We start from the raw sequence: 17,685 nt of genomic DNA on the forward strand, positions 1-17,685 counted from the left end.
CCGTCCACTCCATGCAACAGGGACCAACCCCGTCCGCTCCATGCAACAGGGACCTACCCCGTCCGCTCCATGCAACAGGGACCTACCCCATCCACTCCATGCAACAGGGACCTACCCCGTCCACTTCATGCAACAGGGACCTACCCCGTCCGCTTCATGCAACAGGGACCTACCCCGTCCGCTCCATGCAACAGGGACCTACCCCGTCAGCTCCATGCAACAGGGACCTACCCCGTCCGCTCCATGCAACAGGGACCAACCCCGTCCACTCCATGCAACAGGGACCAACCCCGTCCACTCCATGCAACAGGGACCTACCCCATCCACTCCATGCAACAGGGACCTACCCCATGCACGCAGCCGGAGTGGCCCACGTATCTGTACAGACATCTGTCCATGCAACAGGGACCTACCCCGTCCGCTCCATGCAACAGGGACCTACCCCGTCCGCTCCATGCAACAGGGACCAACCCCGTCCGCTCCATGCAACAGGGACCAACCCCGTCCACTCCATGCAACAGGGACCAACCCCGTCCACTCCATGCAACAGGGACCAACCCCGTCCACTCCATGCAACAGGGACCTACCCCATCCACTCCATGCAACAGGGACCTACCCCATCCACTCCATGCAACGGGGACCTACCCCATGCACGCAGCCGGAGTGGCCCACGTATCTGTACAGACATCTGTCCCATGCAACAGGGACCAACCCCATCCGCTTCAGGCAACAGGGACCTACCCTGTCCGCTCCATGCAACAGGGACCAACCCGTCCGCTCCATGAAACAGGGACCAACCCCGTCCGCTCCATGAAACAGGGACCTAACCCCGTCCACTCCATGCAACAGGGACCAACCCCGTCCACTCCATGCAACAGGGACCTACCCCATCCACTCCATGCAACGGGGACCTACCCCATGCACGCAGCCGGAGTGGCCCACGTATCTGTACAGACATCTGTCCCATGCAACAGGGACCTACCACGTCCGCTCCATGCAACAGGGACCTACCACGTCAGCTCCATGAAACAGGGACCAACCCCATCCGCTCCAGGCAACAGGGACCTACCCCGTCCGCTCCATGCAACAGGGACCAACCCCGTCCGCTCCATGCAACAGGGACCTACCACGTCAGCTCCATGAAACAGGGACCAACCCCATCCGCTCCAGGCAACAGGGACCTACCCCGTCCGCTCCATGCAACAGGGACCAACCCCGTCCGCTCCATGCAACGGGGACCTACCCCATGCACGCAGCCGGGAGTGGCCCACGTATCTGTACAGACATCTGTCCCATGCAACAGGACCTACCACGTCCGCTCCATGAAACAGGGACCAACCCCGTCCACTCCATGCAACGGGGACCTACCCCATGCACGCAGCCGGAGTGGCCCACGTATCTGTACAGACATCTGTCCCATGCAACAGGGACCTACCACGTCCGCTCCATGAAACAGGGACCAACCCCGTCCGCTCCATGAAACAGGGACCAACCCCGTCCGCTCCATGCAACAGGGACCTACCCTGTCCACTCCATGCAACAGGGACCTACCCCGTCCACTCCATGCAACAGGGACCTACCCCATCCACTCCATGCAACAGGGACCTACCCCGTCCACTCCATGCAACGGGGACCTACCCCATGCACGCAGCCGGAGTGGCCCACGTATCTGTACAGACATCTGTCCCATGCAACAGGGACCTACCACGTCCGCTCCATGAAACAGGGACCAACCCCATCCGCTCCATGCAACAGGGACCAACCCCTTCCACTCCATGCAACAGGGACCAACCCCGTCCACTCCATGCAACAGGGACCAACCCCGTCCACTCCATGCAACAGGGACCAACTCCGTCCACTCCATGCAACAGGGACCAACCCCGTCCACTCCATGCAACAGGGACCAACCCCGTCCACTCCATGCAACAGGGACCAACCCCGTCCGCTCCATGCAACAGGGACCTACCCCGTCCGCTCCATGCAACAGGGACCTACCCCATCCACTCCATGCAACAGGGACCTACCCCGTCCACTTCATGCAACAGGGACCTACCCCGTCCGCTCCATGCAACAGGGACCTACCCCGTCCGCTCCATGCAACAGGGACCAACCCCGTCCACTCCATGCAACAGGGACCAACCCCGTCCGCTCCATGCAACGGGGACCTACCCCATGCACGCAGCCGGAGTGGCCCACGTATCTGTACAGACATCTGTCCCATGCAACAGGGACCTACCACGTCCGCTCCATGAAACAGGGACCAACCCCGTCCACTCCATGCAACGGGGACCTACCCCATGCACGCAGCCGGAGTGGCCCACGTATCTGTACAGACATCTGTCCCATGCAACAGGGACCTACCCTGTCCGCTCCATGCAACAGGGACCTACCCCGTCCACTCCATGCAACAGGGACCTACCCCATCCACTCCATGCAACAGGGACCTACCCCGTCCACTCCATGCAACAGGGACCTACCCCGTCCGCTCCATGCAACAGGGACCTACCCCGTCCGCTCCATGCAACAGGGACCTACCCCGTCCGCTCCATGCAACAGGGACCTACCCCGTCCGCTCCATGCAACAGGGACCTACCCCGTCCGCTCCATGCAACAGGGACCAACCCCGTCCACTCCATGCAACAGGGACCAACCCCGTCCGCTCCATGCAACGGGGACCTACCCCATGCACGCAGCCGGAGTGGCCCACGTATCTGTACAGACATCTGTCCCATGCAACAGGGACCTACCACGTCCGCTCCATGAAACAGGGACCAACCCCGTCCACTCCATGCAACGGGGACCTACCCCATGCACGCAGCCGGAGTGGCCCACGTATCTGTACAGACATCTGTCCCATGCCAACAGGGACCTACCACGTCCGCTCCATGAAACAGGGACCAACCCCGTCCGCTCCATGAAACAGGGACCAACCCCGTCCGCTCCATGCAACAGATACCAACCCGTCCGCTCCATGCAACAGGGACCTACCCTGTCCACTCCAAGCAACACGGACCTACCCCGTCCACTCCATGCAACAGGGACCTACCCCATCCACTCCATGCAACAGGGACCAACCCCGTCCACTCCATGCAACAGGGACCTACCCCGTCCACTTCATGCAACAGGGACCTACCCCGTCCGCTCCATGCAACAGGGACCTACCCGTCCGCTCCATGCAACAGGGACCAACCCCGTCCACTCCATGCAACAGGGACCAACCCCGTCCGCTCCATGCAACGGGACCTACCCCATGCACGCAGCCGGAGTGGCCCACGTATCTGTACAGACATCTGTCCCATGCAACAGGGACCTACCACGTCCGCTCCATGAAACAGGGACCAACCCCGTCCGCTCCATGAAACAGGGACCTACCCCGTCCGCTCCATGAAACAGGGACCTACCCCGTCCACTCCATGCAACAGGGACCTACCCTGTCCACTCCATGCAACAGGGACCTACCCCGTCCACTCCATGCAACAGGGACCTACCCCGTCCACTCCATGCAACAGGGACCTACCCCGTCCACTCCATGCAACAGGGACCAACCCCGTCCACTCCATGCAACAGGGACCTACCCAGCCCACTCCATGCAATGGGGACCAATCCCGTCCACTCCATGCAATGGGGACCTACCCAGCCCACTCCATGCAACAGGGACCTACCACGTCCGCTCCATGCAACAGGGACCTACCCTGTCCACTCCATGCAACAGGGACCTACCCCGTCCACTCCATGCAACAGGGACCTACCCCATCCACTCCATGCAACAGGGACCTACCCCGTCCACTCCATGCAACGGGGACCTACCCCCATGCACGCAGCCGGAGTGGCCCACGTATCTGTACAGACATCTGTCCCATGCAACAGGGACCTACCACGTCCGCTCCATGAAACAGGGACCAACCCCATCCGCTCCATGCAACAGGGACCAACCCCTTCCACTCCATGCAACAGGGACCAACCCCGTCCACTCCATGCAACAGGGACCAACCCCGTCCACTCCATGCAACAGGGACCAACTCCCGTCCACTCCATGCAACAGGGACCAACCCCGTCCACTCCATGCAACAGGGACCAACCCCATCCACTCCATGCAACAGGGACCAACCCCGTCCGCTCCATGCAACAGGGACCTACCCCGTCCGCTCCATGCAACAGGGACCTACCCCATCCACTCCATGCAACAGGGACCTACCCCGTCCACTTCATGCAACAGGGACCTACCCCGTCCGCTCCATGCAACAGGGACCTACCCCGTCCGCTCCATGCAACAGGGACCAACCCCGTCCACTCCATGCAACAGGGACCAACCCCGTCCGCTCCATGCAACGGGGACCTACCCCATGCACGCAGCCGGAGTGGCCCACGTATCTGTACAGACATCTGTCCCATGCAACAGGGACCTACCACGTCCGCTCCATGAAACAGGGACCAACCCCGTCCACTCCATGCAACGGGGACCTACCCCATGCACGCAGCCGGAGTGGCCCACGTATCTGTACAGACATCTGTCCCATGCAACAGGGACCTACCCTGTCCGCTCCATGCAACAGGGACCTACCCCGTCCACTCCATGCAACAGGGACCTACCCCATCCACTCCATGCAACAGGGACCTACCCCATCCACTCCATGCAACAGGGACCTACCCCGTCCACTCCATGCAACAGGGACCTACCCCGTCCGCTCCATGCAACAGGGACCTACCCGTCCGCTCCATGCAACAGGGACCTACCCGTCCGCTCCATGCAACAGGGACCTACCCCGTCCGCTCCATGCAACAGGGACCAACCCCGTCCACTCCATGCAACAGGGACCAACCCCGTCCGCTCCATGCAACGGGGACCTACCCCATGCACGCAGCCGGAGTGGCCCACGTATCTGTACAGACATCTGTCCCATGCAACAGGGACCTACCACGTCCGCTCCATGAAACAGGGACCAACCCCGTCCACTCCATGCAACGGGGACCTACCCCATGCACGCAGCCGGAGTGGCCCACGTATCTGTACAGACATCTGTCCCATGCAACAGGGACCTACCACGTCCGCTCCATGAAACAGGGACCAACCCCGTCCGCTCCATGAAAACAGGGACCAACCCCCGTCCACTCCATGCAACAGGGACCAACCCGTCCGCTCCATGCAACAGATACCAACCCGTCCGCTCCATGCAACAGGGACCTACCCTGTCCACTCCATGCAACACGGACCTACCCCGTCCACTCCATGCAACAGGGACCTACCCCATCCACTCCATGCAACAGGGACCAACCCCGTCCACTCCATGCAACAGGGACCTACCCCGTCCACTTCATGCAACAGGGACCTACCCCGTCCGCTCCATGCAACAGGGACCTACCCCGTCCACTCCATGCAACAGGGACCAACCCCGTCCACTCCATGCAACAGGGACCAACCCCGTCCGCTCCATGCAACGGGGACCTACCCCATGCACGCAGCCGGAGTGGCCCACGTATCTGTACAGACATCTGTCCCATGCAACAGGGACCTACCACGTCCGCTCCATGAAACAGGGACCAACCCCGTCCGCTCCATGAAACAGGGACCTACCCCGTCCACTCCATGCAACAGGGACCTACCCTGTCCACTCCATGCAACAGGGACCTACCCCGTCCACTCCATGCAACAGGGACCTACCCCGTCCACTCCATGCAACAGGGACCAACCCCGTCCACTCCATGCAACAGGGACCTACCCAGCCCACTCCATGCAATGGGGACCAATCCCGTCCACTCCATGCAATGGGGACCTACCCAGCCCACTCCATGCAACAGGGACCAACCCCATCCGCTCCATGCAACAGGGACCTACCCCGTCCGCTCCATGCAACAGGGACCAACCCCGTCCGCTCCATGCAACAGGGACCTACCACGTCAGCTCCATGAAACAGGGACCAACCCCATCCGCTCCAGGCAACAGGGACCTACCCCGTCCGCTCCATGCAACAGGGACCAACCCCGTCCGCTCCATGCAACGGGGACCTACCCCATGCACGCAGCCGGAGTGGCCCACGTATCTGTACAGACATCTGTCCCATGCAACAGGGACCTACCACGTCCGCTCCATGAAACAGGGACCAACCCCGTCCACTCCATGCAACGGGGACCTACCCCATGCACGCAGCCGGAGTGGCCCACGTATCTGTACAGACATCTGTCCCATGCAACAGGGACCTACCACGTCCGCTCCATGAAACAGGGACCAACCCCGTCCGCTCCATGAAACAGGGACCAACCCCGTCCGCTCCATGCAACAGGGACCTACCCTGTCCACTCCATGCAACAGGGACCTACCCCGTCCACTCCATGCAACAGGGACCTACCCCATCCACTCCATGCAACAGGGACCTACCCCGTCCACTCCATGCAACGGGGACCTACCCCATGCACGCAGCCGGAGTGGCCCACGTATCTGTACAGACATCTGTCCCATGCAACAGGGACCTACCACGTCCGCTCCATGAAACAGGGACCAACCCCATCCGCTCCATGCAACAGGGACCAACCCCTTCCACTCCATGCAACAGGGACCAACCCCGTCCACTCCATGCAACAGGGACCAACCCCGTCCACTCCATGCAACAGGGACCAACTCCGTCCACTCCATGCAACAGGGACCAACCCCGTCCACTCCATGCAACAGGGACCAACCCCGTCCACTCCATGCAACAGGGACCAACCCCGTCCGCTCCATGCAACAGGGACCTACCCCGTCCGCTCCATGCAACAGGGACCTACCCCATCCACTCCATGCAACAGGGACCTACCCCGTCCACTTCATGCAACAGGGACCTACCCCGTCCGCTCCATGCAACAGGGACCTACCCCGTCCGCTCCATGCAACAGGGACCAACCCCGTCCACTCCATGCAACAGGGACCAACCCCGTCCGCTCCATGCAACGGGGACCTACCCCATGCACGCAGCCGGAGTGGCCCACGTATCTGTACAGACATCTGTCCCATGCAACAGGGACCTACCACGTCCGCTCCATGAAACAGGGACCAACCCCGTCCACTCCATGCAACGGGGACCTACCCCATGCACGCAGCCGGAGTGGCCCACGTATCTGTACAGACATCTGTCCCATGCAACAGGGACCTACCCTGTCCGCTCCATGCAACAGGGACCTACCCCGTCCACTCCATGCAACAGGGACCTACCCCATCCACTCCATGCAACAGGGACCTACCCCATCCACTCCATGCAACAGGGACCTACCCCGTCCACTCCATGCAACAGGGACCTACCCCGTCCGCTCCATGCAACAGGGACCTACCCCGTCCGCTCCATGCAACAGGGACCTACCCCGTCCGCTCCATGCAACAGGGACCTACCCCGTCCGCTCCATGCAACAGGGACCAACCCCGTCCACTCCATGCAACAGGGACCAACCCCGTCCGCTCCATGCAACGGGGACCTACCCCATGCACGCAGCCGGAGTGGCCCACGTATCTGTACAGACATCTGTCCCATGCAACAGGGACCTACCACGTCCGCTCCATGAAACAGGGACCAACCCCGTCCACTCCATGCAACGGGGACCTACCCCATGCACGCAGCCGGAGTGGCCCACGTATCTGTACAGACATCTGTCCCATGCAACAGGGACCTACCACGTCCGCTCCATGAAACAGGGACCAACCCCGTCCGCTCCATGAAACAGGGACCAACCCCGTCCGCTCCATGCAACAGATACCAACCCGTCCGCTCCATGCAACAGGGACCTACCCTGTCCACTCCATGCAACACGGACCTACCCCGTCCACTCCATGCAACAGGGACCTACCCCATCCACTCCATGCAACAGGGACCAACCCCGTCCACTCCATGCAACAGGGACCTACCCCGTCCACTTCATGCAACAGGGACATACCCCGTCCGCTCCATGCAACAGGGACCTACCCCGTCCGCTCCATGCAACAGGGACCAACCCCGTCCACTCCATGCAACAGGGACCAACCCCGTCCGCTCCATGCAACGGGGACCTACCCCATGCACGCAGCCGGAGTGGCCCACGTATCTGTACAGACATCTGTCCCATGCAACAGGGACCTACCACGTCCGCTCCATGAAACAGGGACCAACCCCGTCCGCTCCATGAAACAGGGACCTACCCCGTCCACTCCATGCAACAGGGACCTACCCCGTCCACTCCATGCAACAGGGACCTACCCCGTCCACTCCATGCAACAGGGACCTACCCCGTCCACTCCATGCAACAGGGACCAACCCCGTCCACTCCATGCAACAGGGACCTACCCAGCCCACTCCATGCAATGGGGACCAATCCCATCCACTCCATGCAATGGGGACCTACCCAGCCCACTCCATGCAACAGGGACCTACCACGTCCGCTCCATGCAACAGGGACCTACCCTGTCCACTCCATGCAACAGGGACCTACCCCGTCCACTCCATGCAACAGGGACCTACCCCATCCACTCCATGCAACAGGGACCTACCCCGTCCACTCCATGCAACGGGGACCTACCCCATGCACGCAGCCGGAGTGGCCCACGTATCTGTACAGACATCTGTCCCATGCAACAGGGACCTACCACGTCCGCTCCATGAAACAGGGACCAACCCCATCCGCTCCATGCAACAGGGACCAACCCCTTCCACTCCATGCAACAGGGACCAACCCCGTCCACTCCATGCAACAGGGACCAACCCCGTCCACTCCATGCAACAGGGACCAACTCCGTCCACTCCATGCAACAGGGACCAACCCCGTCCACTCCATGCAACAGGGACCAACCCCGTCCACTCCATGCAACAGGGACCAACCCCGTCCGCTCCATGCAACAGGGACCTACCCCGTCCGCTCCATGCAACAGGGACCTACCCCATCCACTCCATGCAACAGGGACCTACCCCGTCCACTTCATGCAACAGGGACCTACCCCGTCCGCTCCATGCAACAGGGACCTACCCCGTCCGCTCCATGCAACAGGGACCAACCCCGTCCACTCCATGCAACAGGGACCAACCCCGTCCGCTCCATGCAACGGGGACCTACCCCATGCACGCAGCCGGAGTGGCCCACGTATCTGTACAGACATCTGTCCCATGCAACAGGGACCTACCACGTCCGCTCCATGAAACAGGGACCAACCCCGTCCACTCCATGCAACGGGGACCTACCCCATGCACGCAGCCGGAGTGGCCCACGTATCTGTACAGACATCTGTCCCATGCAACAGGGACCTACCCTGTCCGCTCCATGCAACAGGGACCTACCCCGTCCACTCCATGCAACAGGGACCTACCCCATCCACTCCATGCAACAGGGACCTACCCCATCCACTCCATGCAACAGGGACCTACCCCGTCCGCTCCATGCAACAGGGACCTACCCCGTCCGCTCCATGCAACAGGGACCTACCCGTCCGCTCCATGCAACAGGGACCTACCCCGTCCGCTCCATGCAACAGGGACCTACCCCGTCCGCTCCATGCAACAGGGACCAACCCCGTCCACTCCATGCAACAGGGACCAACCCCGTCCGCTCCATGCAACGGGGACCTACCCCATGCACGCAGCCGGAGTGGCCCACGTATCTGTACAGACATCTGTCCCATGCAACAGGGACCTACCACGTCCGCTCCATGAAACAGGGACCAACCCCGTCCACTCCATGCAACGGGGACCTACCCCATGCACGCAGCCGGAGTGGCCCACGTATCTGTACAGACATCTGTCCCATGCAACAGGGACCTACCACGTCCGCTCCATGAAACAGGGACCAACCCCGTCCGCTCCATGAAACAGGGACCAACCCCGTCCGCTCCATGCAACAGGGACCAACCCGTCCGCTCCATGCAACAGATACCAACCCGTCCGCTCCATGCAACAGGGACCTACCCTGTCCACTCCATGCAACACGGACCTACCCCGTCCACTCCATGCAACAGGGACCTACCCCATCCACTCCATGCAACAGGGACCAACCCCGTCCACTCCATGCAACAGGGACCTACCCCGTCCACTTCATGCAACAGGGACCTACCCCGTCCGCTCCATGCAACAGGGACCTACCCCGTCCGCTCCATGCAACAGGGACCAACCCCGTCCACTCCATGCAACAGGGACCAACCCCGTCCGCTCCATGCAACGGGGACCTACCCCATGCACGCAGCCGGAGTGGCCCACGTATCTGTACAGACATCTGTCCCATGCAACAGGGACCTACCACGTCCGCTCCATGAAACAGGGACCTACCCCGTCCACTCCATGCAACAGGGACCTACCCTGTCCACTCCATGCAACAGGGACCTACCCCGTCCACTCCATGCAACAGGGACCTACCCCGTCCACTCCATGCAACAGGGACCAACCCCGTCCACTCCATGCAACAGGGACCTACCCAGCCCACTCCATGCAATGGGGACCAATCCCGTCCACTCCATGCAATGGGGACCTACCCAGCCCACTCCATGCAACAGGGACCTACCACGTCCGCTCCATGAAACAGGGACCTGTGATGGGCACAAATGGCTGCAAATGATGGGCACAAGTGGCTGCATTTGATTGGTACAAGTGGCTGCATATGACGGGCACAGTGGTGGTATCTGATTGGCACAAGTGGCTCCCACAAGAAAAGTAAAAATCCACCAATAAGAAAGTTTTATTCTTTTGCTTGTAGCTCCGCACGTGAACTCGCCGCGGGAGCGCGCAGAAGGACAACCTGAGAGAAGAGAATAGCTCTAGGGACTCTTCTGCGCATGCGCCGCCTCGCTGTACGAACAGATGATGCTAAAATCAGCTGTTCTGCTGTTACGTGCGGCATAAGTGTTGCGCATGCGCTGTCCGAAGGGGGACATCCCTGACGTCATCAGCGGGGGCGGAGCTCTGTATTGGCCGTCATCAGCGGTAGACGGGAGCGGAGTCGGCGCATGCGCGGTGAGTTTTGCGGTGACAGATGGCCGTACCGTCGTTCTCGTCATGTTTGGCCGCTCTGGCGGCGGCCACGGAGGACCCGGTGGGGCTCGGTGGTGCTCTGAGCGAGCTCCGCAGCCGGTATGTGTCCCGGGTCGGAGGGGCGGAGCGGTTCCGGAGTTCGGGGGGCCTCGCGATGCTCATCAATCTTCTGACCGATCCCTCCGGGGCCGCCGTCCTGGGAAGTTCCCGCCGCGGCCTGGAACTCGGCCTCAGCCTGCTGGCCAATGGATGTACCGAACCCGGGAGCCGCGTACAGGTGAGGACACGCCCCCTCCTACCGGGACCCCGCCCCAATACACGAGGGGAGGGGTTATATATATATAGACAGTGAGGGCACGCCCCCTACTGGGACCCCGCCCCCAATACACGAGGGGAGGGGTTATATATATATAGACAGTGAGGGCACGCCCCCTACTGGGACCCCGCCCCCAATACACGAGGGGAGGGGTTATATATATATAGACAGTGAGGGCACGCCCCCTACTGGGACCCCGCCCCCAATACACGAGGGGAGGGGTTATATATATATAGACAGTGAGGGCACGCCCCCTACTGGGACCCCGCCCCCAATACACGAGGGGAGGGGTTATATATATATATATATATATATATATACACAGTGAGGGCACGCCCCTACCGGGACCCCGCCCCAATACACGAGGGGAGGGGTTATATATATATATATATATACACAGTGAGGGCACGCCCCTACCGGGACCCCGCCCCAATACACGAGGGGAGGGGTTATATATATATATATATATATATATACACAGTGAGGGCACGCCCCTACCGGGACCCCGCCCCCAATACACGAGGGTTGGGGTTATATACAGTGAGGGCACGCCCCCTACTGGGACCTCGCCCCTCACCCCACCCCAATACACAGGGGGAGGAATTATATAGACAGTGAGGACACGCCCCCTCCTACCGGGACCCCTCCCCAATACACGAGGGGAGGGGTTATATACAGACAGGTGAGGACACGCCCCCTACCGGAACCTCGCCCCTCACCCCACCCCCAATACACAAGGGGATCATATACAAACAGGTGAGAGGGGAGGGGTCATGTACAGACAGGGGAGGGGGGAGGAGTCATAGACGGACAGGTGAGAGGGGGAGGGGTCATACACGGACAGGTGAAGGGGGGAGGGGTCATAGACGGACAGGTGAAAGGGGGAGGGGGTCATAGACGGACAGGTGAGAGGGGGAGGGGTCATAGACGGACAGGTGAGAGGGGGAGGGGGTCATAGACGGACAGGTGAGAGGGGGAGGGGTCATAGACGGACAGGTGAGAGGGGGAGGGGTCATAGACGGACAGGTGAGAGGGGGAGGGGTCATAGACGGACAGGTGAAAGGGGGAGGGGTCATAGACGGACAGGTGAAAGGGGGAGGGGTCATAGACGGACAGGTGAAAGGGGGAGGGGTCATAGACGGACAGGTGAAAGGGGGAGGGGTCATAGACGGACAGGTGGGGGAGGGGGTCAGTTGGCCAGCCATTGGGGTAATGTGTATATTGCGTGTCTCGCTCCTCTATATACTCTGCGGGATTGGAGGCTCCGCCTCTCTCATGTTCTCTGCTCTGTATTTCAGGTCCGAGAACTCGGGGGGATTCCGGCTCTCAGTAAGTATTATTATTGGTTTGTATGGAAGGTGGGGGGATGGGGGGATGGGGGGAGGGGGGGGGGCATTTCCTCATTCTTCAGCCTTTGTGTGTATTTTATCCACATTAAAGTGATTGTAAACCCACGAGGGGGGGGGGGGGATGCACCCTGCAAGGCAAAGGCATAATGAGCTAGTATGCATACTAGCTCATTATGTATAACTTACCTGAGAACGAAGCCCCTGAAGCGCTCCTCCGTCTTCATCTTCGCCGCTGCCATGTATCCCGGGAGTGACTTCCGGCTCCCGCTGCTCCGGTGCTGTGATTCGCCGGAGCCGCGATGACGTCACTCATGCGCACGGGAGCCGCCACTCGCGGAATATCGCTGCGATCCTCTCGGTGAGGAAGATGTGGTCATCTGCTCGGGCGCTGGTCACTCGTCCAATCAGGGAACAGGAGCTCCTCATCACAGCATATAGAAGGAATAGAAATAAAAACAACATGAGTATATATATATATATATATATAGAGTATATATCCCCCGACTTCCTTCCACCACGATCCGATGGAAAATAAAAATCCCCTAACTTTCCCAAACCCTTCAGGATCCCGACCTTCAGTAGCTATAGATCCGGCTTCGCCTCTCAGGGATCCATATGGGCCTGAATGTTGTCCCCGGAATCCCCCATCCTTTCCTATCAAGTCACAGGAACCCCCGGATGCCGGCAGATGATGATGATGATGATGGTGATGATGATGATGATGATGATGATGGTGGTCCGTGTCTTCGTCTCTTCCTGTAAGAGAAGGGGATGGATCTGTCGTCGTTTCTGTGAGATCTCCATGACGGTTTCATCGAATATCCCGTCCACAATGGATGAGAAATCGTTCAATCCCTCCCCCCCCCCCGTCCAAGCAGGAGACCACGCCCAGGAGACCACGCCCAGGAGACCACGCCCAGACCTGGTCAGAGTTGGTGGACAATTCCCTTCTCTCTGGTGCCATCAGATCCTCCTGATCATCCGCCATGTAAGATGCCAGGACAATTTCCCCCGGGACACATGACCCTCTTTCATTGGGGGGATTGCGTTATACACGGGAGGGGGGGGGGGTACGGCATAAGAAGTAGAAGGGGCCGGTCAGAGTTGCACAAGGGGAATCGCGCTGACGGTCACATGTAGGGTTGCAGCAGATCGTCACCGATCCGTGATCCGAGCGGGTCACCGTGTTCAGATCGGCACACGCCCCGCAATCCGCGGAGATCTCCGCTGCCTCGATCTTGGGGGAAAGGCCGCGGCTTCCGCCTGTTGGAGTTCATCCAATAACCGCCTGTATTTCCTCCAACATCCCATCTCCCAGTAGATGGCGGAACGCCTTCCCCATACCAGATACAGACTCAGAGGACTGGAGGTAGGGACTTTAAATGAAGGTATGGCCTGGTGAGGTCACATATTTCCATCCCTACACAGGGGCGGGGCTTTGAATGAAGCGCGTGGTTACAATAGAGTAGTTTGGTGATCATGATAGGGATTTATTGATTGCCAAAATATACAAACAAGGTATAAGATGTACAAATACATTAAAATAGTGTATGAGTAGAGCAATAGATCTTGATTATAACTCGAGTACACACATAATGGCAAAGCAATCATCTTCCAAAGTACACCAAAAACGCATTTAAAGAGGGATTCCACCCAAAAAAAAATATTAAAAGCCAGCAGCTATAAATACTACAGCTGCTGACTTTTAATAAATGGACCCTCACCTGTCCCGGGTTCGATCGCTCGGCCCTCGGCTGCTGCCGCCACCATTCTAGGTGAGGGAATCAGGAAGTGAAGCGAATCGGCTTCACTTCCCGGTTCCCTACTGCGCATGCGCGAGCCGCGCCGCGCAATAGGAAATCTCCGCGCTGTCACTGGGACCCGTGTGTGTCCCAGCAGACAGCGCGGCAGGGCAGGAAATGGCGTAGACTCCCACGGGAGTCTATGCCCGGAAGTGGGTGAAAATACCTGTCTTTGACAGGTATCTCCACCCCCCTCCCCCCTGAAAGGTGTCAATTGTGACACCGGAGGGGGGGGGGGGGGGATCCGATCAGCGGAGGTTCCACTTTAGGGTGGAATCCCGCTTTAAGGTAAAACCATTATACAAGGTAATGCCTGCAGAGCCTCGGGCCTCTTGGATCCTTATATGGGATATTAAAGGTTAGCTAGCAAAGCTATCTGGGTATAGACAAGTATCAGATTGTATGGCAGCTCTATGCATTTCGTGGCTAGAAGGCCACTCGTCGGGAGCCGGCACTTGATGTACCTAAAAATAAAAATATTGGTGTAAATTTTAGATAATGGAGTAAACACACACATATGGGCAGGGGTAGAATTAAACACCCCATACCACATGCAAGTTAACTTACTGGAGTTTGTGCGGTGGTGGTGTGGTGCCGTGTTGTGTATATTTTGGCAATCAATAAATCCCTATCATGATCACCAAACTACTCTATTGTAACCACGCGCTTCATTCAAAGCCCCGCCCCTTTCTTCGCTCTCCTCCCATACCAGATACAGACTTGTCGGCCCCTGTGTGTGGCCCCAGCCTACAATGGAGAGGTTGTGTCCTTTGTAACACCTGACCAGTGTGGTTGGGGGGGGGTTTCTCCCAAAAAGGGAACTTTTGCCTTTAATATCTTTTAGCTCATAGAACTGTGTGGGCCGCGCCGGTATGGAGAGGATATTCAAGTTCTTTAACATACAGATTGATGTGGGGCTGATACCGATTGGCCAACGACGGGTCAGTCATTTCCTGCCATCCCTGCAACTTGTGTTGTTGGGTCCTCTGCCATAAACTGCCCCCCCCCCCCCCCCCCCGAGGTCCTGCGGATTTCTTCCTTTGTTTTAATTGTCCTTCCCTTCCACAGCTCTAATGATGGGTCTCCTCCGTCGTGTCTCCGGCCTCTGAGTGCTTGTGAGACAAAAACCTTCCATGTCTTGTCCTGCTTTTTCCCATCCACGTCCCTCTAGAGCAGTGTTTCTCAAATCCAGTCCTCAGGCCCCCCCAACAGGTCATGTTTTCAGGATTTCCCTCAGATGAAACGGCTGTGGTAATTGCTAAGGCAGTGAAACTGATCAAATCACCTGTGAAAAATAATGGAAAACCGGAAAACATGACCTGTTGGGGGGGCCTGAGGACTGGATTTGAGGATCCCTGCTCTAGAGAGTGGATAGGATGGCAGGATAGACATTTCATGACATTGGGGTCTGGCTAATGCCCGCTCCCACATTATTCTATGGATTCCCTCTTAAAAATCTGTCTGTTAACATGAGATGAATGGCGGGAAGGTTTTGTCCCTCGGGGGGTACATTGGCACCACCCTCCAGATCTGCATTCTTCTCCAGGATTCTGACTTCATTACTTCCATGGTAGAGGTTGCACCATCCGCTTCCGGAAGCTTTCCTAGAAGGGCCTTCCAAAACTCTTTACCCCCCCGATGTCGTCTGCTCATGTGTGGTGATGCTACAACCAGACATTCCAGCCTCCGCCACTTCATCTCCTTTTATAGCCCATAGAACTCTGGCCCAGTCCGTTCCGCTCATTCCGGAACCGGTTCTGACCAAACATTCTCGTGAACCCCCCCCCCCCCCCCCGCCGATTCCTCCTATAGTCTGGCAGTTCAGTTAGAATGTTCCTGATCTCTGAGGAAGTAAAGGGGACACCCCTCTCCCCCGGGGTCCTTTCTGCGTCTGCATTGGGGGCACCCTCAAATTGTACCCGGACTGCATAAGCCCCCGGGTGGAGAGCGGGTGTATATTGGGGGGGTGGAGAGCGGGTGTATATTGGGGGGGGGAGAGTGGATGTATATTGGGGGGTGGAGAGCGGGTGTATATTGGGGGGGAGAGTGGATGTATATTGGGGGGGGTGGAGAGCGGGTGTATATTGGGGGGGGGGTTTTGATAGTGAACTAACATATACGGTTTCACCTACAGGGGGTTCTGATAACTGATCCCTCAGAGAAGGATATAGAGTGGGAATGGCTGAATTGGACTCTCAGAGCCTTTATACAGACCCCTCTTTTCCTGTCCCTAATGGGGATTCTTCTAGATTCACACAACGTGTTTAACCACTTTCAGCCCCGGACCATTTGGTTGGCCAAAGACCAGAGCACTTGTTTGCAATTCGGCACTGCGTCGCTTTAACTGACAATTGCGCGGTCGTGCGACGTGGTTCCCAAACAAAATTGGCGTCCTTTTTTCCCAATAAATAGAGCTTTTTTTTATTGGTATTCGATCACCTCGGCGGTTTTTATTTTTTGTGCTACAAACAAAAAAAGAGACCATTTTGAAAAAAAAAACACATTATTTTTTACTTTTTGCTATAATATCCCCAAAAAAATATATAAAAATAAACAACTTTTTTTTTTTCCCCTCAGTTTAGGCCGATACGTGTTCTTCTACAGATTTTTGGTAAAAACAAAATAGGGGATAGTTTTATGGCATTTTTATTACATTTTTTTTTTTTTTTTTGCTTGTAATGGTGAACAGTGATTTTTCTCATGACTGACGTGGCAGACGCGCCGGACAATTTTGACACGTTTTTGGGACCATTGTCATTTAATACAGCGATCAGTGCGATTTAAAATTGCATTGATTAATGTAAAAATGTCACTGACAGTGAAGGGGTTAATGTGTCCTAGGGAGTGTTCTAACTGAAGGGGGGGGGGGGGGGGAGGGGACTGCAGGGAAACTAACAGATCACTGTTCATACTCTGTATCAGTTCACTGCTCAGAGAACCGGAAACTGTCTACACACACACAGCTCCCGGTTCTCCGTGTGCCCCGATCGATCGCGGGAGCTCGGCGGTGATCGAGACCGCCAGGCACTTGCATCGGCTCGGGGAGCGAGTGGGGGGCGCACAAGTGGTTAAACATATACTCCTGTTCCTAAATACAAACAATACTTAGCTCTGAAAGTTGGAAGGTCAACAGATGCACAGGACCATCAGCAATACTGGTTGCACCCCCCCCTCAGCCACATGGCCAATTACATATGCAGCAGCCATTTTAGCATATGGTCTCCGTCATACACGTCATACACTTTTTTTTAGCTTTGTATTAAATGGGACCT

At 57.9% G+C, this 17,685-nt stretch overlaps 1 protein-coding gene across 1 annotated transcript in view; it reads left to right on the plus strand.

Moving 5' to 3' along the window:
• Window positions 1–10,895: 10,895 nt before the first annotated feature.
• ARMC5 (armadillo repeat containing 5) overlaps window positions 10,896–17,685 on the plus strand; it is a 47,430-nt gene continuing 40,640 nt past the window's right edge. The window contains 2 exon segments of the mRNA XM_077494019.1: window positions 10,896–11,223; window positions 12,561–12,591. Coding sequence (XP_077350145.1) covers window positions 10,948–11,223; window positions 12,561–12,591 — 307 coding nt within the window. The 5' untranslated portion in view covers window positions 10,896–10,947.

Source organism: Lithobates pipiens, unplaced genomic scaffold (assembly GCF_037356315.1).
Source record: "Lithobates pipiens isolate NorthernLeopardFrog02 unplaced genomic scaffold, aLitPip1_a1.2 Scaffold_22, whole genome shotgun sequence".
Classification (NCBI taxonomy): domain Eukaryota; kingdom Metazoa; phylum Chordata; class Amphibia; order Anura; family Ranidae; genus Lithobates; species Lithobates pipiens.